Source organism: Lepisosteus platostomus, chromosome 9 (assembly GCF_059453375.1).
Source record: "Lepisosteus platostomus isolate fLepPlt1 chromosome 9, fLepPlt1.hap1, whole genome shotgun sequence".
Taxonomy (NCBI): domain Eukaryota; kingdom Metazoa; phylum Chordata; class Actinopteri; order Semionotiformes; family Lepisosteidae; genus Lepisosteus; species Lepisosteus platostomus.
The window spans coordinates 9043813-9071065 of record NC_142619.1 but is presented as its reverse complement, the minus strand read 5'-3'; the positions used below and the strand labels follow the sequence as shown (position 1 = coordinate 9071065).

Here is a 27253-nt window from a genome sequence, read left to right as displayed (position 1 = left end):
ATATAATGGTTGAAATGTTGTATGATCATCTCTAGCAGGTGAAAAATCACCTTGGAGATCTCCAGTTTGAGAATTGTACGTATTTATATCACGCACAGACAAAACCTGATCAAAGTTGAGAAGGCATTCTGGTGTTCTGAATCAGTGCACAGTCAGTCACACTTTATTGCTCATATAATACACTTTAAAATTCCAACAAGCTTTGGATGGTGAAAACAGACTGTCAATGATTCAGATGGCTTCCATTGCACAAAAAGTGAAAGGGGATCAAAGAGGGAGAACAAATCAAAGTTCTCATTAAAAGGTGGAAAACATTATTTTTAAATAACAGATGACATAGATCACCAATTTCCAAAGCACTGGTTTCACTGGGAATACAAATCACATTTAGTAGCTGTAAAATATGAACATTTTTTACTCAAACTTTCTGCTTCCTACAAATAGTTACAGTACATTCATGGAATAACCTAAGTGGTACAGAAGTGCCGTGTTTTCTTTTCATAGTTCTTGGGGTCCTGAGGTTGAGTTTGACTGTGACATTACAAACAACATGGGCAAATTAGCTAGCCTTGCCTATTCAACTGCTTAAAGCTTATTCATTAGATACTACTGATTCTGAAAAACACAATAGGTGGATAATTTACTCTGGACCCTGGGTGAGCATCAGCACCCTGATGTGCTGGCCACAACAGCTGGGCTCTTTTGTAGTCTTTCGTAGTCTCCAAGCCTACAAGAAGCACTCTGATGCAATGGAAACACCTTCAACCTTTGTACAGGCGTGCGATTGTTTCAAATTAATTTAAATCAGATTGCAATGGATTTCATCAGCCCCTAACCGACCAAAACCAGGCAACTGTACTTCCAAATCACAGTCTCAACTCTCAATAAATTCTAGCTCAGTACTGTGAATCTGTCTCCAAATGGCCGATGTGCAACTATGGAAACTACCACATGCTGATTTTAAAATAATCACCAGCTTCCTTTGACTGGTCAGGTTACTAAGAGCTGCAGGTTATTCCCCACAGCCTGTTGGGGATTGTGGCTCAGGCCTCCTCCTCCTGTCATTGTTCCATATTGAACACATGAGCTACAACCTGGGACTTATTGGAGTTCACCACTACAGTATATCAGGTGGGGCTGAAGCAAACAAAGGTAGATTCTAGAGGTCAAAGAGATTCAATGTTTGGATGATTTGAAATATTTTTTAGTTAACTTTATGAGCTATTTGGAGAAGATTTGGAATTTTATACCCAGAAGGTAAGACTTTAAGGTTATGCTTCCAGATGCTTTACCTTTGTAGAAACCTTGATTCTGTTTTGGGACTATGCATTTTTAAGAAGATTCTGAGGTAGATCTGAGGTAGAATCTGAAAGAGCAGTTTAAGCTTCTTTGTGCTTGTGTTGCGTGGCTTTTCGGCAAAGACAAGTATTGCTTTGATCCATCTCTTCAGTGTCAATCCCATATACTGGACAGTACCTAGCTACTTTGCTCCCAGTTAATGCTGTACTAGTCTTTTTGATGTCCCCATTATATCGACTATTTACCATAAATGGAGCAACAAGGTTTTTTGCCTTCTGTATTCACAAGACAGTTAGGAAGGAAAAAAAATGAGAAGGTTCTACTTACTGCATTTTCAAGCCTCACCTGGTTGCCACAAACGTGTGATCACAATGTGGCACACATGATGTACATCACATAGACACACAGTAGCATTCACACACGAACCAATAGCCACGAGACAGACTGCTGTTGTAAAGAACTGCCGCTGTTACAATGTACTAACCTGAACTTGGATTTGGAGATCCTATTTCTGGAACAAAAAACAGAATGGATTATACATACAACAGGACATTACAGAAGACTGCTTCAAAAAACAAAACAGAAGACAATTGCAGGAACAACAGTAAACAGCACATTAACAGTGGAGGTCAATCACAGAGGAGCAACATTTGTCTGTACTCATGAAACCTCAGAACTTTAGCTGTGAGTCCTTTCCTAATATCATGGTAACTCTTGTTGGCCTGAGAGACATTTTGAGAAATTTGTATTTATTTTTTGCTTGTTAAGTGGTCTGTATCTCCTTATTCAGCTTTCTCACAGAACTATTCACCACATACAAAGTATTTTCATAACTAATGTTTTTCTTTGTATTCAGTGTGGACCAGATGCAGTAGGATGATCATGATCCAAGAAACTGACACAGGCACCAAAGCAGGACACAGTCACTCCTGAGGTAGAAAATTGTGTTGCAATGAACCGATGCAATGAGTTGCAATATTTTTCCTCTTGAAACTGGGACATAACGTTATATCATGCATTAATATTGTTTTGACTGAGATTCATGAAGGAAGAGTTAAACGTCAACATGTCTTCCCTTCCCCTACATAACAAGGCCATACATCTTTTTACTTGTGATGCCAGTCATTGTTGTCATTGGATGTCATTGCCTTGTTTTGTCACTAAAAAATAAATTGGAAAACACAACGTGTGCATAACAAGCTGCAAATCAAATAAAAGGAAGATAGAGTATTCCTCTAAGACTGGCATTGCTTAGTAGAAAGTTTAAAATGCTTACATTTACAAAGAAACACAAAACTATCTTGCTTTACATTGCATGGTGTTTTGAAACCTGAGCTACTGTAGAGTAAAGTCCTCAAATCTGCCTGAAGTCACATTCCAGTTTTAAGGCACAGGTATGACTGAATGCTCATACAGTTTAAAATGTCTTCAGTAACTGAGTTACTTTGTACAAGTGAGAAATCTACAATCTGCTAAACTACTGCAAGAAAACCAACCCATAAAAGAGCCACTGCTTTAGCTTCCCTACATTCTGAGGAAAAACAAAAACTGAGAATGACGTGATAACTGAGAGTCCTGGTAACAACCCTCATGTTCTCCTTATATACTATGTATACTATATACTTTTTAAAGCTGTTTTGTAATGCAAAGCACAATCTCACACTACTTACAGTAAGTGTAAAGGTCCTGTCATAACACACAGATGAATCCTATGGTTTTTATTATGGATTTCCATACCTGAGCCCTTATCTGGTGACCACTGAAATATCATTACTTACTAGGTAAATTATTTATATTTATTATTTTGTTCACCAATGCATGTCACTTCTGGTCCTCCTATTCTATGACATCTTAGCAGAAAAGACTGTCATTAACAAAGTCTTTGATCTCTGCAATGTTTCCAGGGTACATAAGGACATCTATTTACTCTAAGTAAATACAGTACAGTAGATATCCTTTTCGATGTGTATATTTTTGCTGCAATAACAAAAAATCATTAACAATGTATTCACATTTTAAGGGTTGTTTTGCTAATCTAACCCATGACAGAAGAACTTATCCAGTTAAAGAAATAACTGTTGATTAATTAGCTTTTCATTTTTTGGGTGAGGAATAATCATGAAGTGAGACATCAGTCTCAAATAACCTAATTGGTTCACAGTGGTTAAGATGGCTTTAAAAACTTTACAATATCGGGAGTTACTGAATGTTCACATTATAAAAAATATGTTGTAAGTTGTTTAAATGGAAAATATTTCCAAAATGCTAAGTGCTCACATATTTTGATAGTTGAAACTTTTTTTTAAAAAAACTAGCAAATTAACAAACCTTTTTAGATTTAGGACATATTGCTTTACTGTGATATTTTGTGCACAGCAAAACTATATATTTCTAAAAGTGCCAAGCAAACCTTGGTATGATACTACAGTACATTCTCAGGGAGAAAGTGGTAAGAGCCCACAACCAGGCTTCATGAATGAATAGAACTGAGCACATTCATTGTAATAAAGATTGTCACTATTTTGGCTTATTCACAAAGACTCTATTCAAATGTACTGGTTCATGCATAATATAGAACACAAAAGCATATGGTCTGTTTTGAGCACATTTGATTGAAATGTTATGTAATGTATTACAGTACACAGAAACATTAAGTGCATTAAGGCAATTTCAAGGTAGGGAGGGGCGACATCAGTGTTCTGCAGCATATCGACCCAATCCACCTGCAGGGAAAATGTGTAAACTCATTCCCAACAAAGGGACGCTTAATTGCTCTGCCTTGTTTCAGAAAGACTCTTAATTACTCTGTTTCATTTCAGATGAAATGCCAAAAAGCTATTTCTCCTGCTAGTACCTTTCATCTCCTTGCCTGAAAATGATGATTTTATTATTTGAAGGTGGGCCTTTGCTGGGTAGTTATTACAGAAGTACTGTCAAAACTCATTTAACTCATTAGTACGTATGAGAGATGCTTATCCCTGCATGCACTTAGCTCAGGCGCTCACATACAACTACTGTAGGCTGTTTTTTGAGGCACACAGAGGTTGATCAGTGATACTCCTGTATGACTTTAACTTTTTTCATTTGTTTTTATTACTCATCATACTGTATATCCTCCATACTGTATCTGGAATGATGTTTCAGATAAGAATAATGACCGGCAGATTAATCCTTTGGCAACTATCTATGAGGGCCATTTAGCTTGATGAAAAGCTTCAAACCACATTGTGACATTTAGGAGAGTATGGACAATAGGCATGTTTCCCAGTGTCACCAGTGCATATTGCCAGCAGCCATATCACTCTGCAACTCACAACTGGAAACCCACTGAAGCTAAGCAGATATGAGCCTGGTCTGTACTTGGATGGGAGAACTGGGAAAAACTAAGGTTGCTGCAGGAAGAGGTGTTAGTGGGGCCAGCAGGGTGTTCTCACCCTGTGGTCCATGTGGGTCCTAATGCCCCAGTATAGTGATGAGGACACTATACTATACTATCTCTGTGGTCATTAAAACAAATCCCAGGGTGTTTCTAAAAAGAGTAGGGGTAACCCCAGCGTCCTGGGCAAATTTCCCATTGACCCTTACCAATCATGGCCTCCTAATAATCCCTATCTATGAATTGGCTTCATTACTCTGCTCTCCCCCCCACTGATAGCTGATGTCAGGTGAGCGTTCTGGTGCACTATGGCTGCCATTGCATCATCCAGGTGGATGCTGCAGATTGGTGGTTATGGAGGGGAGTCCCCATTACCTGTAAAGTGCTTTCAGCGGAATGTCCAGAAAGGCGCTATATAAATGTAAGGAATTATTATTATTGTAGTAGTAATGGCTGCACTGAAAGTCCTTAAGACCTGACCTACAAATGACTTCCTTTCCCAGTGGCAATCTGCTAATTGTGCACCACAGTCACAGTCAGCTAGTGACATGACCCACACCAGTGTTGGAGAACTATATTCACAGCATATTTTTTTTTCTTTCCTTTTGGATGCAATAAGCCTATAGCCCCAGTAAGAGAGCTAGAGAAGCAACTACATCTTTCCTGGTTCTGGCCCATATTGCTGTAGGTTCTTTTTGTTGTCCAGGTTAGCTACAGCATGAAGCAGACTCTATGATACTGTGTCTGTCATAAATTGTTCCATTTAGAAAGCCAAAAATTAGTTTAAGCACAATTTAAACTTTGTAAATTTGTATAAAAATGAATGGTATTCTTTTGAAATGAGGCATCTATAATTATATTAACTTTACTGTAAAATGTATTATCTCCTGAATACAATAATGTATATATACAGTACAGTAAATCAAATTGTATTGGAAAGTATTGTAGTAACCAGTTTTTAAGGTTTTAGATTCTTGATGGAGTCTGGTTCTGACCATGGTTTACTGGAAATCGGCAGGCTGTTCTGTGCAGTCTTACTGTACAGTATGTACAGTCCTGACTTAGAGTGTTTAGAAAGCTGAGATCTGCCAAAGCCTGCTGAATCAGACAGCAAAGTCTGAAGGTCTTTAAAAAGAAATGGGATTTGTAAACAAAACAACGAAAAACGATACATACAAGAAGTACAGAGCACAAAATGGGTATCAATACATTTAACGTTTAAATACGGAAGAATTTCCTTGGCTTGGAAGCGGTCAAGCCTTAGAGAGCGCATGGCAAAATTCCTGATTGGGGAAATTCTTTGAGAGGTTGCAGAAAACACTTGAACAGCTGTGGGGGAGAATGGTTTAAATTTAGAGGCCTTTTTACATTGTTTATGAAGATACTTGGGTTTTTCTATTTCTAATTCATATTACTTTTCCATCAGTCATCTCACATTGAATTGGCGACTTTTTGAAGATGATGAGAGATTTTGCACTTTAAAGCATTATTGTTAAATAATACTGTAGCTTCTGGGAAAAAATAAGTTTTTAAAATAATCTGTTTAAAAACAAGCTGGTACATCAAAGCAAAGTTGTTCATACTTCCTTTCTCAATGCATCTCCTATATTTTATATACAATATGACATATATTGTAAATGCATTATGTAATTATTACTTTAGCAATGTGCAAAACTGTTAATCTGTTTGGAATATTAAGATAAGATCAGATCACTTTATTGGCCATATACAATTTATTGTATTAGGAATTTGTCTGTTCTCATACACCAACTTGCTCTCCATGAGACACACAGACAGGGAGAGAAGCTTGGGGTCAGAGCACAGGGTCAGCCATTCATACGGCACCCCTGGAGCAGTTGGGGTTAAGGGCCTTGCTCAGAGGGTCCAACGGAGTAGGATTCCTCTGCCGGCCGCAGGATACGAACCGGCAACCTTCCAGCCACAGGTCCAGATCCTTAGCCACAGAGCCACTGCACTGCAATATTGCCAGTATTGCAAAGTAGCTACTGTACACCTTTGAAGATATATAATTTCACATAAGAGTAATAGGACTGAAGCAGTAATTACAGTATGAATGTACTTTTTCATAGCATGTCATTTATTCTATATGTGTAAATTGCGTATCTGAAGTTTTAATTAAATAAAGCAGTAAAATTGAATCTGGTGCCACTGTTCTGCACATTCTTGTCTTAGCCTGGAAAATGTTCATGCTTTGTAGCTCTGAACAGAAGAGATATGGTAGTATCATATACACTTACTGTATATGGCCCTAAAGAACATTCATAATGATTTAATAAATTATGATTGCATTTTTGCCTGCTTTTAGCTATAGTTTCCTATGGTTTATCTTCTTTGTGCTTTACTGCACTGGACCACAGGAATGTAACGACATATAATAATATTTGTTTCTAGGGAGTGTCTTATATAGTTTACCATGGTAGGAAAACACTGTGAGGGCATGCTAAAACCATAGCAAATTATGGAGATAATCTGGCAGAACTACAATAAAGAGAAAACACATTAATAACCTGAGTATGGTAGACTTTCATAAGGGAAGCTAGAGAAACTCACATACTGTATGTGCTGTATATTATTATTGCCACAAATCAGTAATTCCTAGACCTGTCTGGCTCTTCTACTTAAACATCTAAATACCTAGTGCTGGCTGGATCAACACCCTTGACGGACAGGAGAGAACCAGTACTGGTATGACTCAAATGATGTCTTCTTTTTCCTTAGAGATTAGAAGCTCTACAAGAAGCTTAGCCCAGCAATCCTCCTCAGTATGTAGGGACTACAACAGGAACGTCCCTCCAACAAAGAAGGAGGAAAATCAGATGGCAGCAAGAAATAATGATGACAACACAACTTACGCAAGCCGGGTGCAGCAGTTCTCTCCTTCCATCTCTCCTCCAGGCACGTTGTCCGTGTTCACTGACTCAGTTTCACTCGTGGGCATGCTCACTGTTGGGAGTTGATTAAAAGGGGAGCAGATGATTTACTCAGACCACTCAATATTATGAAAAAAAGCATTATTACAAGCTGGTTATTACCTTGACCTTTGCAGCTCAAATTAATAAACAGTCTTGGGGAAAGAGGTTTTCTATCTGATCCCTAATTTCTTGGCAAGAGGAGTAACTTTTCATCTCAATATTAAGAAAAGACCTCAGTTTGACTGTTTTTTGCAGATCTCCCAGTGTGCTGTTGTTTATAAAGAGTTCCATTTACTTGACCATTTACTTTTTTCATATCGTGACAAATCTGCAAAAATGTGCCATTTGTTAATTGTTGGCCATTATCAGAGTGCTTTGACTTGGCAGAGTTTGGCTACTTTCTTTCTCCTACAGTGTTCCCAACTTTTACTCTCAAAATAATAAAGAACCCTTGAATCACAAGCTTTAACAAAAGTATTTTTCTCCTAAATCTCCTAAATATACAGGGCTTCTTAAGAGTCCATCAATTTATAGATTGTAGTGCAGTAAATACAAAGTTTCCTTAAAGAGATCTGAATAAACTGAAAAACTCTAATGTTTTATTCCAGCTTCCAAGAGTTTGCACCATGTTGTTCATAGTCCAATTATCTAAAAGAATGCCAGTTTCGTCTTTGAAAAGTTTGAAAAATTGGCAACACTGATTGGGCAAAAACAAGCAAGATGAAGAGAAGGAAAAGCAAAACTTTGCCTAGATAGGACATTTTCTCCTTGAACAAAATCAGACACAGCTTTTTATACCAAAAAACATCAATGAGTTTGACTGTCAAAAAAAGATGAACGCACACTTTTACATATCTCTCCGACCTAAACCAAAAATTAAAATAAAGCTCACTATTCATTGCAAAAGAAACGTATTTAGGCTAATTAAAGACTAAAATTAAATCTCAGCCAACTATAAATCTCTATGGTAGACAAAGCATGCAATTCCAAAGCTAGATAAGTGAACATGCAACAGATAGCACTGAAAAGCTCTGACTTGCTACATACAGTAGTTCTTCATCATGCTGCATCTTTCTTATTCTGTTGGTAACACATTGTTTGCAAAACCACATTTCTGTCCGAGTACAGCTGCAGAATTGTACAATTGCAAACTGGAAGGAGATCAGCATACAAGATGACATGAACTGAAATTAGAGAAAAGGGTACTGCAATAGAAAAAGGAAACTACTGGAAAATAACTAATGGTTAACTTCTTTGTATGGCAACTGAGAAATCAGAAATCTGACAGCTTGGTTAGAGAAATACCAAGACAAACTGGAAAACAAAAATAGAGGAGAATGTGCTCTGATTCCAAAAAAATGGATTGTGGTTGAAATTCATAAAAACTGATAGTACAGTCCCCAAAATATCTATCCTGTTATTAATCCTGAAGACTTTTTAAAATGGTATAACAGAGCCAACTAGTGTCAAAATTCTTAACTGAAGAAAGGAGTTCAGTTGAGCCCCAAAAGTAGGGGTACATTTTAACTAAACCAATTTTGTAAAGTAACTTACGCTGTTTTTCCGTAGCAATTTGAAAACAATTCTACTTGTGTGTGGGACAATGGCAGTTTTTCAGTTATTTGGGAATATACAATAAACGTTAATACATATGTTGTAAAATTTTCCATGTGCCCTTCTCCCTGTTAATGCATGAAGTAGGTTAAATCAGAGCCTTGACATACTCACAAATCAAAATAAGCTCTTGACGGCAGCTTTCTGTTTTTCAAATAATCCTTTCACTAGAATACAGAAGTGTTGGAATAGGATCCTGGAATTTACAACTGAATTTTTGGTTGAAGTTCTAAGTTGGTACTAAATGATCTGCTAATATTTGTTACTCGTGTTTTATCAGGTGATTAACTTCACTGCACGGGGTTTAATTCTTATTGTATAAAACATGTCAGTATATCACATATACTTCTGTTTTTAATTCCTATTTTCTGTATTCCCCTTGGTGCTCAAGGGGATGCTAAATAAATACTGTATTCAGTACTCTGTTAAGGCACACAGTATTTATAAACATATTCAGTTTGTCAAAACAAAATGATATACTGTAATCTTTTTTTACTGCCTGTTAAATTACAGTCTCGGAAAATGAAAATTCTAAAACCGTGATTTATTAACATCTGAGCAAAACGTTGTTTAATGGAATGAAAAATAGCAAAAAATAGGACTGTAGTTAAGTCCTATAGATCAATTTAAAAGTCTATATTTCTATTTATTCATTCTTTGAACTGTCAAAATTTTTAAAGGTGTACTTAAATTAGTAATGAATGTCACAATAACTTTTCAAAATTCAATAAAATTTAATTATCAGGGAAAAGCCTGTTAAACAAATTGAATATTCGCTCCTTATTTACTCAAATTTGACAGTGAGACAGATGTTAATTACTGCAGAACAATTGTAAAACGGTATAATTCAACAAAGAAATCCAGAATGCTGCAGGTGAGTCAGAGAACATCTGCAGTAAACATTCATGGCATCACAGACCAATGAGTATTGACAGCAAATAATTTTATTGCAGGAGCGAAATAACACATCCAGCAAACATGAATCTTTCTTAACCTTTGTTAGGCACATTCTGACCTTAAAAGGCTTTATTTTAAAGAGAAGCGGAAATAATGCCAGGGACAACACACTTTTTATTCATCCGAAAATTAATTTAAGTGCTGTAGTATTGAAGGCATTGATCAATGCCTTATTGATCTTTTTCACAAAGTCTTATTGATCAAGGTTTATCATCTGCTACACATAAGGTATCAGAGTAAACACACAGAAAAAAGGGTCTTGGTTTAACTTTGCACCTTTTGCTCCCAAACCTTGAAGGCAGCATCAATTTGAGCAGGGTTATTTTAAAGGCTGTGTCCCAGCTCAATATCCATAATCTCAGAAAATCGTTTCCAAGGGAAATAACAGATCTCACTCAGAGCAAAGGATGAATTAATTTTGTATTTTGAAAAAAACCTTGCTGTTATCTTTTGGATAATATTCTTTTGGATCATGTGAAGTGGGGCAGGATATGTGTCACTTTTTTATTTGTCAATATTTCAGACAGTAAACTTCACATCAGAGACATTACATAAACATTACTGAACTGAGTCTCCGAACTGCCTCAGACAGTGAGCTTGCAGGGAAAATGTTCTCGGTCCAGAGCATTAGCTCTGTTCTGATCTTTGGATTTAAATTGTAAAATGTATTCACATAAATATTGGAAGAAATCAGGTAATTCTTCACCTGTCTAGTGCTAGATGGAAGGTTGTTTGTTGTGATAAGAGCTAATAAAGAAAACCACTGGTCATTTTAAACTATGGGTACATAAAAATATAGCTGGGGAAATGCTGTAAAAAGGTAACTAATTACTGTATACTGTATATAAAACGGCATTGCATTGTATTGCTCAGGAGCTGTTTTCTTTTTAAAAGAGAAAAAGACACCTGAAAAAAAAATCATATTTAAAAAGACACCTGAAAAAAAAATCATATTTGGTTACAATTGTGTTCTACTTGTGTTTTGAATTTCAGATTTTTATTTTAAATTAAGTTGAAAACTTTTAAATGTTATTGTATGTCTAAAATCTAAGGGGTCTTTTCCCAAAAGCAATACAACTTTAAGAATCTTAAAGCAGTCTCTCCTCAATTATTGAAAATTAATTATATCCTTTATACAGAAAATGGAATTTCAGAATGTGAATATTCTTCTAAATGCTCACCAGATGCTTTCACTTTAACAGACAGATCACAATTTCACTTCTTTGAAATATAAGTCTTTGAAAAAGACTAATTTTTTCAGATTTAGTTGATTATTTTTATCAGATAACATTTTTAAAAAATAAAATTAGAGAATTTTCTTAGTAGGCCTTCTTACAACGCGTAATGCGGTACAGTAAACAGAATTATAATGGACTATATGCATATCAGGATGATTAAGGCTCTTGACCAAACATGAAAAGGTCAGGTTAAAATCCCCTTAGCAGACATGTACACTGCAATTATGAACAAACTACTTTACCATGCCTGCTTTAGATAACCAATCTTTATTAATGAATAATCTGTATAAATTTAGCTAAAACATGGCACATAACCCAGGTACAGTAACTCCAATGCAAACCTGGATATCCCCTGATCGTCATGAGACATTTAGGAGTGCGCTGCACTATCAGCGCACAGATCTCTGCACAATTTGTTTTTTCATTTTTGTTGTCTGAGTGTCAAACGACGGGACAAAAGGAATGAAAACATAATTCTGTGGAACTTGGATTGCTAGCATCCTGGATAGACAATTTAAGCAAGAGTTAACCCGTGTTTCTGTGCAGTACAAATGATGTATGATTCTAACTTGATAAAAAAAAATGGTAATCCAGACTGCTGCAATGGAATACCAGTGGAGAAAATCAGATTTTGTTCTACTTACCCACAGATAATCTTAGACTTAAAAAATATAAACTTCAAATTTAAAATATTTGTAATATGAAAGACATGCATTCACATATTCCAAATATTTTAAGTGGCCTTGTAGCGGTTTAAAAAGTCTCTGGTCTGAATAATATTTTAGAATAGGAGGTTTACATGCACGTCCATATTCAGAATATTCATTCAGGTTCTAAAGCTTAAGTTTTACATTTTTTTTTATTATTGGAGTCCTGCTAGCAGGCTTTTAACATGGAAAAATAAGATTGCATCGAGTGCAAAGAAATCAAATATGGGAGCAACAAGCTTGAGTTTTTTAGTCTTCATATCAAAGAACAGTGATGGCCATGCGCACGCACATGCCTTACGAAGGATAGCTGCTTTTTTCTTCACCGCCCCCCGGATGTACTGTAATCGATGGTGCTTCCCTGAAAACAAAAACGGCCTGCTGAAACTGTCATATTCATATCCACAGCTGATCGACTTACAAGAATGAGCTGTCACCCAACTCATACCTTACCAGACCCGTTCAGAAGTTAACCAGTTTCACAAAGCCCATGGCTTCCCCCAACTTCAGAAAATGGTTCAGTTGAAATAGAGGGTATATTGAGGGTATTAAAGCCTTAAGTATGTTAGTGTCATAAGCACAAGAATAATATGCAAGGACATAATGCAAGCAATCACTATCTATTTAGAACATTAAATTCTCACACAACAATGTCATGCACAAAGACACAAGATAAAATAGCTTGTCGACCAATATTGGTTTCAATGGTTTAGTAGCGTTCCCCCAGAAAGCAAGCTTTGTCATTTTTCAAATTGCATAAAGCAAACGGCAGCCTCAAATGAATATGCATGTGTCACAACACAGTTAATATATTTAATCAATTCCCAACAGGTACCCAATAGGTACTGATATTGTGGTAGAACGCCTAACAAATTCCAGCTGGAATTCCCAAGGAAAAATCATGCATTATGAGTGGTATAGCAACAATACTAAACTGTATGTTTCACCTTTTTTGGTTGGATTTGATCGGGCATTCCTTTTTTGTATTGCTAAACAAAATAAGCAAATACATGAAAGAAATAAAATATGTACCTTTTTTGCTGAGCAAAAAAAATTGTTTACACCCCAACATGGAAATCACACACAAATTACATAATCCCGGTCTTCCTTTATTCTAATAGGTAATTGATTACATCATTAAAATACAGGAGTGCTAAATCCTTCCTACAAAATCTTACAACGTTTTTCAGATATTTTGGCCACATACAGTAACTTTGAAAGGAAGCATCATTGCCCTTTGCAACTGCTGTCAACCCCTCCAAATTTCCACTGAAATAATTTGAAGAAAGAGAAGAAAGCAAAATGGATGATTACAGGTTTTTCTACAAAGCACAATTCATGCCATTGTAAGAATATTCCAATAAACAGACTGTTTGAAAAATGGATCAATCTCAGCCGTGTTTTTAGGAGCAGAATTCCATTGCTGTGTCACACAACTGTACATGGGTCTTCAGGAATGTGTTGAGAAGTTGTTAAGCAACAGTGAAGGATACCTCTTGCTGAAATTATCAACAACAGATGAATGTAAGAGGTGCTAAGAAAGGGAGTGTAGGAATTCCCAAAGGCAGTAAACAGTCCTTTCCCATATCTATTCTATTAGCCCTGAGGACTATGGGTTAGGGGGAGGTAATAGCCAGCTCAAGTCATATCTTATTGATTAAGGGTGCATAACAAAACACCCACAAAAATAGAGAGCAACACAGACACAACACAAAGTGACCAAAAGCCCAAGACAGTTTACATTTCCACCTGACAGTAACCACATATTGAGGACGGCGGCACACAGACACTCTGAACATTTACCATGGGTGTCACTGGAGTGACTAAACCAAGCAAATTTTCCTCTCTTCTTGTCAAGCAAGTCGGCCAGGGTGATTCCTTCCACAAATAAGATGGGCAATGTCATTTGACAGACCTGAGCACTAATGGGTATTAGTGCACGCACTCACAGATATACAGTATTACCACATACAGTACACATAACAAAAAATGCACAGGATGGAGTCACCTCTTCAGAATGTGACTGTCAATTTCTTAAAGAGTCCCTGTTCCAAGCAAGGTCTTTAAAGAAAGCCACATTCATACACAGATCAGGGCACAGCAAAAATACATGACTTGATCTCCCAAAACCATCCAAAATTCTCAAGATAAAGTGGGCTGGGGCCCTGGGTTTAATTCCTGGAGTGCAGTCTGTGTGGAGTTTGTATGTTTTCCCTGTGTTTGTGTGGGTTTCCTCTGTGTACTCTGGTTTCCTCCCACAGTCCAAAGACACACGGCTTCTGAGAAAATGGTCCTGGCGTGAGTGTGTGTGTGCCCTGTGATGGACTGGTGTCTGGTCCAGGGTATATCCCAACTTTTGCCTGTAGTGTAATTAAATGTAATTTAGGTGAATAGATCCCAATATCTCTGTTCACTTGATATCACTACGTTGAACACAGAATATATCTTTTGTTGTAATATGATCAATAAAATTCATGGGTAATTTATATCACCCTTAAATATAACCCATAAATAGACCACATTTATTATTTATATTAATCTCAGGAACACATACAGTATAAAATATTGTTTGAATGTAAAAATGAGAGTTTTGATTTTTCTGTCCCATTACTTTTGGGGGGCACAGACCTTTTTTATCCACCACTGAAGTGGAGCCGCTACAGTATCTGGATAATAATTGATACCCACCACACAAAAATTAAAGTGGGAAAAGTGCTTCTTCAATTGATTTTAAGGGTATGTATGTAAGGGTAGTTCAAATTACAGATGTTTAGAGTGGAATTTAACAAAGACTGGTAAAATTCTCCTACTCTTTCAAAAAGTGCCACACAGTAGGTTCTTTAATAGCTAAGAGGTCATGACCTCAGTTTAACAACTCACCCACAACCTCCCACACCAGAGTGTCCCTGGCCACCATACTGAAGTGTTGGGTTGGTTTTCCTTAGAGATCTTCCATCCCAGAACTAATTAGGCCCACCCTTGGCTATCTTCTGGATAGATTGTGCTACTGCTTTGTTTGGTTAATAGGACGATGTCTGTGAATTTCTCAAAACCGGTGGTTGTGACTGTTTAAAATGATCTTCATAAGACTGTCAGTAAGATTAAAAACCTAATATAGAGAAATAAACTTGAAGAGTATGGTTTTGGAAGAACATGACATATATTAATATGTTCACTTACATTTTATACACTAAAAGGGATATATTATTGCATACATTGCTTAAATTTGATATTGAGAATTTTATTGAAAAGCAAAATAGAACCTATATGTATATGTAGCATTTAATGTATAGTGCTACATTAAAAGTTACTTCAAACAAAAACTTCAAAATGTGACCATATTCCAGATGTACTTCATTACAATTCAAGATACACAAGTATGGCTTTTAAATAAAACTGACTGGAACTCTCAAAACTCCTCATGCTCACCTACTGTATGATGCTCATACCTATGTGATTTGTTATTTTCCTATTCCCCACCTCACAGCCTTTGTTCATCTGACTCTTGTCTTCTCTATGTACACCAAGCTTGTTTATACTGTTTATGGGTAATAGGGCATTTTCTTGCTGTGGTCCAACCTGCAAGATGACTTTTAATGTAGACAAGTGCAGGGTTTTGCATGCAGGTACTGTAAGGCCTCAGTTAGAATATTGTGCATAACTCTGGTCACTACAATATAGAAAAGATATTACTGCTCTGAAATCAGTCCAGCGAAGACTTATCAAATAAATTATGATGTTTAAAGGAACTGAAACAGGTACAGTATCTGATAAAAGTATTCAAAATCCTCAATGGCACTGATAAAGTCAACCCAGCAAATTTCTTCAGAAAAAACAGTGAAATGTGAATCAAAGGACATGAGTAGAAACTACATAGCAGTTCATTTAAAACTGAGAGGAGTTTGCTCAATGGGTTATGTGTGTATGGACCAAGCTACTCAGCAATATTGTTGAAGCAGATTCTTTCAAAAAACAAGTGAATAACATATTTGGATCAATTAACTACTACAGTACCTACCAGATGGAGTGGACAGGCCAAATGACCTCTTCTCATTCGTAACTTATAGTATGTTTTATTTATCCTGAATTCAATATTATGTATTCTAGCTAAATAACTTAGTACAAAATGAGTCTAACAGAAGTTTATTAAAGCAATATTAGACATTAATGCAGTCTTTGTAGTAATTAGGTTTAAATCCTTCCTTAAACTTCATAACAAAGGCAGCAAACATAAAATCAGACTTAAAATGCAAGTAAACCGTCTGTTCGTACAATAATGGGTGCCAAGACAATTTTAGGTTTGGAAGATACTGTAGGTGGATCAAACTAAATATGTTTTACTCTATTGCAATAAGATTTTTTCTTATTACCTTGTGGAAGGTAAACACGGGAATGGAACAATTTCTATATTCTGGACTGTTTCTGTGTTTCTTGTGGAAGAAAATAAAGTAAAAAAAAACATTTGATCAAAGTGCTGAGTGAATCGCATTGCCTCATTGGTAATCTGAAGAATGCAAAATAAATGCATTTTATAACATAGTTAATTTCACAGCAGATTTGGTGGTCCCTTGAAGAATGATTTGTTGCTTGAGATACTGTAATAGCCCTGCAGATGTATTTATAATGACAATGAAATAGGAACAAAAAATCTCATATAGCAGAATGGGCTACCTACCTAATAATACAACCTGGTTATTATTATTATTACCTGGGTAAATGTAATATGCTGTAATCACAATAGCTCTGTAAACAGAACAAAGTTAGTTTATCATAAATACTCAGTCATTCAGTTACGATGAAACAAGCCAAATGAACATAAAGGGACATAATACGCAGCGTTAATGTGCCTAGATGATGAAATGACATTAAGGTTCCAAGCATAAAACGCAAAACAAAAAAAGTATCAACTGTGTTAACTGGTGGAAGCTTGTGGGGCAGAGGGAAAGAGTCGAGGGTCAACACAGCACCTGTTGGATGCTAGCAGTGGGGGAAGCTAAAGGGGGAGCCAGCCCAACTCTGTGGCAGCTTGGATGGCAACCAGAGGGTGGGCACATGAGAAGGTAATCACTGTGCACAAGGAGTCGTGTTCCACTGCAGACTGATGCCATTGGGGTGAGGGGGAAATTTATGAGGTGAACCATAACAAATACTGTACTGTACATTTGTTGATACTGTACATTTAATCCTTGATGTGATTCTTATCCTTTTAAATCTGTGAGTGAACAATCAACCATTTGTATCATGGGAGATCAATTCACCCATATATTATTACTCTTGTTGGTTTACTATGCATGTTTTGGTGTTGTATTAATTAATTGCATATTTAGAATATGTGGTGTGTGAAACTGCCTGTTATTGCATTTGATTGATTCTTGTCAGCACTCAAGATACACTTGTAATTTACTATTCCAATTTATTATCTTTCCAGTAAATTAAATATATATATATCACATTATTACACCATGTTGAAGAAGGCTTTTAAAAAATCAAGAAATCATAACTGCTTGTACACAAGGAGGTAATTTCTACTCTTAAATACAGTAATAAAACAATTTCATTATAAATAATTTCTTACATCTAATCTTTAGAGTGTAGCTATAAATACTATACTCCATCAACAATCCTGTACAGTAAACAGTTAGAGTAGTATAAGTATGAATAGGCATAATATATTAGACATTATGCACATTTAATTTTTTATGAAATGAAAAAAAATTAAAACATAATTGATATCTGACTATTTTACTACTTAACAACAATGGAAAATCTCAAACATGAAATTAATTTCTGCTTGGGAGCCCATGCATCAACTCAGCACTATGGGTTGATGTTCACAGTTGATGTTACAGAGCAACTTTTTTTTCCAATTAATAGAAGAAAAAAAATAAAGCTTTAAAAACACCAAATATACCTTACATGAAAACAACCTGCTACACATACTTTAAAACTTGTATTATTTACCTGAAACACTAAACTACACTAGGCTATTACAGTACGTACACTATATACAGTACATGCAATGGGTGCACATACTGTATGCTGTGAGCTTTGGGATTTTTTTTCTGTCAGTTTTATTGACAAAGAAAAAAAACCCTGCAACCTCTATAAACCAGACAGAGTTTATTCCAAAGACAATAATTATGATATCCTAGAGAAAAGGGGTTTGCACTGAAAGTTAAGATTCAATTCAGCCCTGTGTACAGGATACCTAATGGCTTTGTGCATGAAGTAACATTTATATCCAGTATAGAGAAAAGGTCTCTATAACTCATGGCATCTTCACCCCTTGTGAAATATAATAGGTTTTGCTCTCTTGTGGAGATAAATGACATCTCCTTGGCAATCCTATTATGAATCCTTTCCTCCCCCTCTCATGCTCATTTAGGCTCAGCACAGGATAGATGATAGAGAAACATGGGCCTCAGGCCTTTATAAGCCTGTATAAACGCAGCATTAGAGCTGTCTCAATGAACAATAAGAGACAGTGCAGCACTGCAGTGCTGATATACAAATGGTACCCTAAATATCTCCTCATATCATGAAATAACAACATCTGTCTGTGACTGAAAAGTTAATTAACAATTCCTCATATCTATACGATGAGTCCTCCTGCTTCAGAGGAGGAAAAAAAGAGTCTTGTACAAATGTGTTATTTTCTTTTTAAAAAAAGGCCTAGAGGTAAATATGTTCTATCTATGTATTTCATTGCTGGGAGTTAAGGTAGACATCCACAAATAATTAAATTATCACCTTTAACTGGTAAAAATGTGAAGAACAAAAAAATGACGCCTATGCTACAACTGAATTCCATTCCGATTTGAGTCCCATACTGTGTCATGTATTATTCGCTACTGGAAAGAAATACCAAATACAACAGTGCACAGCCCAAGTATTGTACATCAGTAATTTGCCTGTTCTTAAGAATATCTCTCTTGTTCCATGAGGCAGACTGTGTTAAGTATGAATATCTGTTCTGTGCTTTGGGCCAGCAGAGAGAGAATCTGTAATCCCTCTGTCCTGAGCTCAGGGTTAAGTGCTAATTCAATCATAATGTCAGTATCTTCTGTTCCTATACAAGTGCTCTACAACATTGCCTGTGCTTTTCAGATCATCCTTGTAAAGGACAATTGGCAAATCATTAAACATCTCCTAGGAAACACAGTAAAATCCCCAGTTTACAAAGGACACAGAGTAAAGCACTTGTCTCAGTACTCCATTTTCACTTTTGTCTCTGAAACCCAAAATTACGTCACTCCTCCAAGGTTTACACTTTCTAAATTTCACCCTCATTTAGGTGAAAACTTTTTGTGCAGACTCGAACTACATGACTCTGACTCACACTATGTAAATTAGGTAATCACAAAGAGGATTGTATAAAAGGAAATCTTTCTATATTAACTTTTTTTTTAAAGAAAGGGAGTCTTCTTTCATCTTTAAGCAAGATTCAGATTTTAGTAACTTAAAATGCACTACAGTGCACTATAAGGTGTATTATTTTTTACTTCCATATATAAAGAACAGCTATAACTTTCTTTTATGTGTCATTCTGTCATGACTTTCTTTGTGAAAAATGTTGGCATTGTGTAATGGGACCAACTGTCCATGTGGTACCCAAGGATTACTCTAGGTGGGGCTGTTGATCAAAACTACTTTTTTCACACTTGATGGATTTCTAGTTAGACTCCACTGTAACACCACACCTCTTTCTACCTCTTCAGTCTCCCTATGTTTTCCCGACACCGGGCCAGAGCACAAATTTGCTTTGTAGTCTAGGGCAAGGCAGTGTAATAAAAGAGTACAGATCAGTTTCAAACTGAAACTTCAGTTTCAAACTGCCAAAAGGGAGTTCTAAAGTTTTGTTCTGAAAAGGCTGTATAAACAAAAAAATGAAGCAACTGTAAAACTTAGATGGCCGTGTATTAAAACAAGATACTCATATGAAAGTGAGAATCAGGTATTATACTTATACTAATGTTTTAGTACATTATTTACTATAACACTTCAGGAGTCCTGAACATTGATTCTTACTCTAATGCTGTAAATATGCAGTTTATTACATTATACTGTACCTAAGTTCCACATGTGTGACCTAATGCAGTTTTTTGCTTTGGATGATGGTATCAGCAAAAGAATATAACAGCAACCTTTGCTGAATTATGTAGCATCAGACTCTGCAGCCATCTCCACATCACCACACAAAGCATCCTTTTCATCCTTTAGACAGGTCTGTACATCTGATTTTACAGCCCACAATAACTTAATTATGCTTCAGAAAAATACATTAAGACAGTCAAAATGATAATAGTTTACATCTCAGTCTCCATTAGTGAAATAATGTTTGTGCTGTACCTAGAAATATCCCTTGTCTGCTTAATAAATGCAGCTTTGATGGGAACAGGAAGTGCTGCAGCTTGTGAGAGCTGGGCAAGACAACAAAATAAAGGTGTCTACCCTTAAACAGCCAGCCAGCTTTCTTGCTCACTGTCAGAAGATAAAGCAGGCACAGCAGGATTGTGGATTACAGGAAACATCAGGGAGGAGGTCACACACCTACAGTATCTACATCAATGGGACTGCAGTGGAGAGGGCCAGCAGTTTTAAGTTCCTGGGAGATAACATCAACACCATGGTCAAAACAGCATGGCAGTGCCTATTCTACTGTATCTCCACAGGCTAAAGAAGTTTGGCATGCCATCACATATCCAGACCAGCTTCTACAGGTGCACTATTCAGAGTATCCTGACTGGCTGCATCACTGCCTGGTATGGAAGGTCCTCCGCTTTGGATAGGAATGGTCTGCGGAGGGTGGTGAAGTCAGCGCAGCTCATTACCGGCAGTGAGTTACCAAACATCCAGGATATCTACTCAGCTAGATGTCTTAAGAAGGCCAGGTCTATTCTCAAGGACCCCAGTCATCCAAGTCATAAACTGTTTCTACCGTCTGGTAAACGGTATCAAATCATTCAGTCAAAGACCAACAGATTACGGAACAGCTTCTACTTCCAGGCAGTAAGACTGCTAAGCAGCCAAGCTGCAGGCACCTTCAGCAACCACCCATGGTCTTTATTAAATGGTCAGGTTACATGGACATACAGTTTTCCATTGTACTGTATATGGCACACTGCATATTGCATTATTTGGACATAATGTATTGCATACACCCTGGATATGTAGGAGTTTTTTAAATTCAATTTTTATTGCACAATTATTATGTAACTTTATTCTGTAACTTTTAATTTTGTGATTTGTATGTTTATTTCCCCCTGGTGAGCTCTCAGAAAAGACATTTTATTGCCAGCAATTACTGCCGCATGCTGTATTGTTGTGCATTTTATCAATAATCTTTGACTGATTGATTGAGCTAGTAAAGCACAGCTGAAAAGGGATCAATGGGCTGCATCTGTCATTGAAGGAGGGCTTATTTTAATGAACAGTGGTCACAAGGGAAGCATACTTTCTTGCACAGACAATGAAGGTGTCACGATCGTCATCCCTCCCCTTAAGGGCGCTCCAACCCTTTCACATTTTACTTTATTATGTGCACCTGCCCCCTGTTTGTCCGTCATTATTTAAGCCTGGCCCTCTCACTATTCCTGGCTCAGTATTGTAAAATGAACGCCACAAGGCTTGCCTATTCCCCGGGCTCCCAGGAAGTCCGAGGGCAGGTCTTATTCCCCGACATCTTGACCGTCTGAGTCTGGGGCTTGGAGTGCCTGGCCTCGTTACTCTGTTTTAACTCCTTGTTCCTGTTCTAAGCTGAGCTAATTTTAGAGAAAAAAATACACTGTAATGAGTTAATGGCTGAGCTATTATATTTCACCAATTTATTAAGAAACAAAAGCAACAAACGGGAATGAATGGGAAAGGCTGTTTGTATTTAAAAGAGTATTACCAATTTCATTAGACTAGAAGGTTCAGACATACTTGGCAGTACAAGGAAGGCCAACAGTATGACAAGAACTACGACAAAAATTTTTAATGTAAATGCAATTTTTCTTACCAACAAATATAATGATTATTTGCAAAGGGTGCTGTATACTGTATTGGGCGTGAACTTTTACTGAGAATGGAGTACACCAGAAACAAAGCACAAAACTATCACCGTCCAAGTGCTTTTATCGTTTATCCATCAATTCAATGTTCTAGTTCAAAAGATTTCATTTTTGCTGTTGCTGTAGTCATTTCTCGGTCTTCAGAAAACCCGTTTGGTTTTGATACGAAGACCCTGTGAAAGAGCAGCAGGTTCAGACAATATGGAAATCCTTGTCTGGACCACATTCCTCAGAATGCTGTGGGGAAAAAGATGCTGCCCTTAGTCACCCTTTTGGCTCCAAACAATTGATCACAATTGTTGGCAATTTAAAAGCAGGATAAGAAGGTTTCTGTTGCCAGCTGATCTATCTGTTGTCTAGGATCACAGGGCCTCTGTTATGCAATCTGAACCAGAGGGAGGAAGAGAAGGAAGCTTCTAACTGTCCAAGCAACAGGTGGAACTTTTGTAAGAGATTTAAAGTATCAAAGAAACTTTATTTTGGAGTCAGTAAGTAGCTTGGCTTCCCGGCTACTGATAGAGACAGACTGAAGAAGTCAATCAGTAGCTTGAAATGGAGCTAAGACTTTTGTTTTGTTGGAATTTTTAATATTTTTATATCCATTGCAAATATAAAAGTACTTTCTCTTTACCATATGACTGCTTTATGCTTGTTTCACCCTGAGATGCTTTTCAACATTACTATTTGGACCACCCTGTACAACGGTGTGACAGACCTCTCACATTCTGTCACATTCTTAAATACACTGAGAACAGGCTTTTTTTGACAACACTTGTGCTCAATTAATTTGGGGAAACCTGTATTTGGCCCTCATGATCCTGTGATCAAATGGGTAACATACAGTAATTCTATTCTTTTTCTAATAGGTCCTTGTAATATACAAATGATATGGAGAAAGTTATAGACACCCACTATAACAGTATCACATATAGTGTTACAGAGTATAACCTGTCCCCAGCTCAGACCCAGAGGGATCTGTGACCCGTGAGCAACCTGTCACCATTCAAAATTGAGTGCAGTGTGTTTGTATGGCTAGGGTACTAATAACTGCAACCTCTTTCACACCCCTCTTTTCCACTCAATACAGCTGGTTGTTTCTTGTTGTGAATTAGGTATGTCAAGTTACTGTCAGTTTGTTTATGTTTTATACTATTAATATTTACATTGAATCTTACATTATCTACAGTAGTGTAGTGAAGATAAATGATCTCTTAGCTGGTCTGTATCAAAACGTTCATTGGTTAATCCTTTATATTAGGATCCCTGTCGCTGATCACAGATCATGAAATATGTGAAAACATTTGTCATCTACAACCGAGAGCATGGGCATAGGGAGGTCAGCATGGTCAGATAAAGAGCTGAATATCTGGAATATCGATCAATCTGAGGAACATATCCTAAATCAGTGAAATTCTGGAGGGCTGCCAACAGTTGTCATTCTTCAAAAAATGGGTTTGCAATGATTGGCCCTCAAAAATAAAAAGATTTTATTGGCTAAATTAAGCTTCTTCAGCTGAGTGCCATGAGGGTGATACTCTGGAATTCAGCCATGTACCAAATATTACCAAGTGAATAGTAATACAGTACCTAAAACCAGCTACAGCTACAGTATATGGAGTACAGAAAGTAAATCATTAATTCAAAGTCCTATATTCAATTCTCAGCTTTTGTTAAAAAAAATCCTAACATATTCCATAACCTGTTATATTTTTCTCATATCTGATATAATTTTGTCCAGGATTTTACATCTGAAATGTCTTCATTAATCTGTTGAAAAATGAGGGCATTAGAATTGACTATTATGATGTTAATAATGGTAAAATCTAAAAACTTGGACTTCACATGAACATAGGGGTGCAAGAGAAGTTGTCATAGCTGTGGCTTTCAAGGGCATAAGGATGGAGAGTCTACAAATCGAATAAGTTGAAGACATGGGGAACTGACCTAGAAGCATCAGAGGCTTCAGCTTGCACTCTTGTATGTCAATGGGAATAATGCTGTTATTTTGTCAATACAGATAGATAAGATAAGATCACTTAATTGGATTCCTCTGCCGGCCACGGGATACAAACCAGCAACCTTCCAGCCACAGGTGCAGATCCTTAGCCACAGAGTCACTGCACTGCCAGTGCACCAATACAGTGCTCCAATGTGTTGAATGAATAAACCAACAAACTAACACTAATGTAAAGTCTCCCCAAGCACTTCTGCCTAGCAGAGGAGTGATCGGTGACTTGTTCTACCCATAAACAGCTGCAATATTGTACAGTGTATGTCATGGGATCATATTGAAAGATGAATGACTAAAACCCAATAATTCTAAAAATGCTACTTTGTTCATTTCAAGTAATCAGATACTTTCTATGGTTATGAAAAAAAACAATATACAAGATGTTAGTAGATGAGTATGCTGATAGAAAATATGGAAGGGGTAGTGTATCTAGTTTACCAGAAGCAAACAGGCCAATCATGAACCCTGTATGATAACAATGTATGAAGGAATACATGTAAACCTCCAACCTCTTTGAGGTAAAAATTGAGACTTTGAAAATAGCAGAATGAATGTATGGATTCAAAAATGCACATACTGTAGCTACAGCACACCTGAAGAAGGCTTTACAGCTGAAACGTTGTGCTTTCTCTCTTCTCTTTTCAGCATGGAATACATCTATAACTTGTTCCATAGCTACAGTATACCTAGTATAGCTTTCTAATAAGCTGATTTTGATCTCTATGTAAATAGATTACAATGAAAACAATGATTTTAAAGTTAAAGGGCAGACTTGATCCTTCATGGGTAGAGACAGCTCAGGTAGAAAGCTATCCAAATTAACTTTATTTCTAAAACATCAATTCAAAATCTCAGTGAAATGTTTTAAAAAGGCCTCATTCTGAAAAAAAGTTAAAATTCTAGAGTTTAGAAAGATTGATTCCTGAAATCAAAATAAATGTATATAGAAATAAAAATATAATCAATATGAGGTGAAACAAAGATACAAATATAGTCAATATGAGGTTATATTTCCTGTCTACATGAAAATAATCACTATTTACAACAAACATACTATTGTGCATAACATTTGGAAGCATTCAAAGGCAGATGGAAATAACGGGGACTAGTTAAAGTGGAGTCTAGGATAAAAAGGATGTTATATTTCCCTAAAATAAAGTAATAACAAGCTCTAAAAGTTGAGAAATGTGTAGACACAGAAGTAAACTGACTAGCTGAAGGAAGACCCTGTAATCCTACTGGGGTCTCAAACCATGATGTACAACACTGCCACAATCTAAAGATAATATATTGAATGCAGTCATTTTTGCATCAATTGTGTTAGGTATAACACACAAATGGCTGACCAGAACATAATACCACCCCCACATATACACACACAGCATCTGTTTTTGTAACATACCAGATTTTCTGACCAACCGAAGGATAATCTATCAATCAGTATAGTGAACAAGTTTAAAAATACGTATGAGGTATATCCCTGTGCACCCTGGAACTGGCACAAATTATTTTTGTACAGTTAAATTTGAATTGTTTCCCTTAGTGAGTGCACACACACAGTATATAGGCTAGTAAATGTCTATTTTCTACTGATTTGGTCAGCTGGGAGTTAATCAGTGATAACTTCTCTGACTCTCTGCCTGGAGGAGATCCATCCACTTTCTTACTTCTTCAGTAAATAACAGAGAAGCTTCCTCAATTGCTGAAGATAAGACTGAATGGACCCCAGAGTGATACAGACAACTTTAACATGAGCAATGAGATCATTTTTCAGAAAGTCACTGAGGCAATCCACAACAATACCCTTAAGTGAGCGGAGCTGTGTAGAGAGCCATATTAGTTTCGAGGGGTGATCATCATGGGAAAGTGCCCTGTTTGTACTGTAGATACAACCGTCAAAGTAAAAAGCTGCTTATTGGCTTACTTTCCCATAGTTTTTTAAGTGTGTTTGCTTGGTCCAGTACAGAAAATGGCGCTTATAAGGAGCCTGCTTACCTAAGGTTACTATGTTGTTTTTTAAAAAGAAAACAAGCTCTGAACATGGAGACTCTTGATTATGTACTGTAGCAATCTTAGCATGGAGCTCTAGAAATCCAGATGCACCAGGCTGCTTATTTTTTTCTGAGGATGAAGTAACTTTTTGTAAGATAGTTTAATAATTTAATATTGTGCTTCAGCAATTATTTTACATATTTATTGTTTATACAGTATTAATTTCTTAACTCATTACACATAGAAATACATACATATTTTAAGGTTCAGCTGTTTTTGGAAGGACATACTGTATATAACACCTTTGTAAAGGTGGAAGAGAGGTATTTTGAGGAGCAGCCTCCATTTTACCCTGTGGAAACTAATCCACATACCTAAACAAGCAGTATATCAGCAGATACTGCCATTGCTCTGAACCCTGCCAGACATCTCTGCCCACATTACTACCAACAGAATGAAAGGTGGGGCTCCCTGGGGAGTCATAAGATCATCAGCTCTGAAAATAATGGGAGTCAAATCAGCCACCTCCAGAATGCAGATCCCAACCCACACAGTACATGATGTGCCAAGCTAAGGATGTGTCATTTTTAATGAGCACAGCAATAACACCTTATTTCAGAACAAGTCGCATTGTGTAAACAAGCACTTTTAATTGTCTTTCCAACAGCGTAATTGATGTCATGCTTTTGTGGCATCCATCCATTTTCTAAAGTACTTTATTCCAGTCCAGTGCTGTTGGGATCACCGGAGCCTAACCTGGCAAGCACCAGGCATAAAGCAGGATACATCCCGGATGGAACACCAGTTCATCGCAGAGCACACACAGATGCAAACAAACACACAGGGGCCAACTTTACATAGGACAATTATCCGACCAACATCTGTTTGGACTGTGGGAAGAAACCAGAGCACCCAGCGGAAACCCACGTGAACATGTGGGTGAACATACAACTCCATGTAGATAGCACCCTCAGGAATTGAACCCTGGGACCCAGCGCTGAGAGGCAATAGTGCTCATTGTCAACAATGACATTCAAATAGGTAAATGAGCACATCTACAAAAATATGACTACA

General features: G+C 36.8%; 1 protein-coding gene across 10 annotated transcripts in view; it reads right to left on the bottom strand.

Moving 5' to 3' along the window:
* cacna1c (calcium voltage-gated channel subunit alpha1 C) overlaps positions 1 to 27253 on the bottom strand; it is a 431114-nt gene that overhangs the window by 83654 nt on the left and 320207 nt on the right. For 9 of the 10 annotated variants that reach the window (XM_088646820.1, XM_088646811.1, XM_088646814.1 and 6 more), the window contains exons 10-11: positions 7549 to 7639; positions 1784 to 1810 (exon numbers count right to left, since the gene is read on the bottom strand). In XM_088646820.1, coding sequence (XP_088502946.1) covers positions 1784 to 1810; positions 7549 to 7639 — 118 coding nt within the window. The remainder of the gene's footprint in view (positions 1 to 1783; positions 1811 to 7548; positions 7640 to 27253) is intronic. The other variant, XM_088646815.1, reaches the window with a different exon arrangement.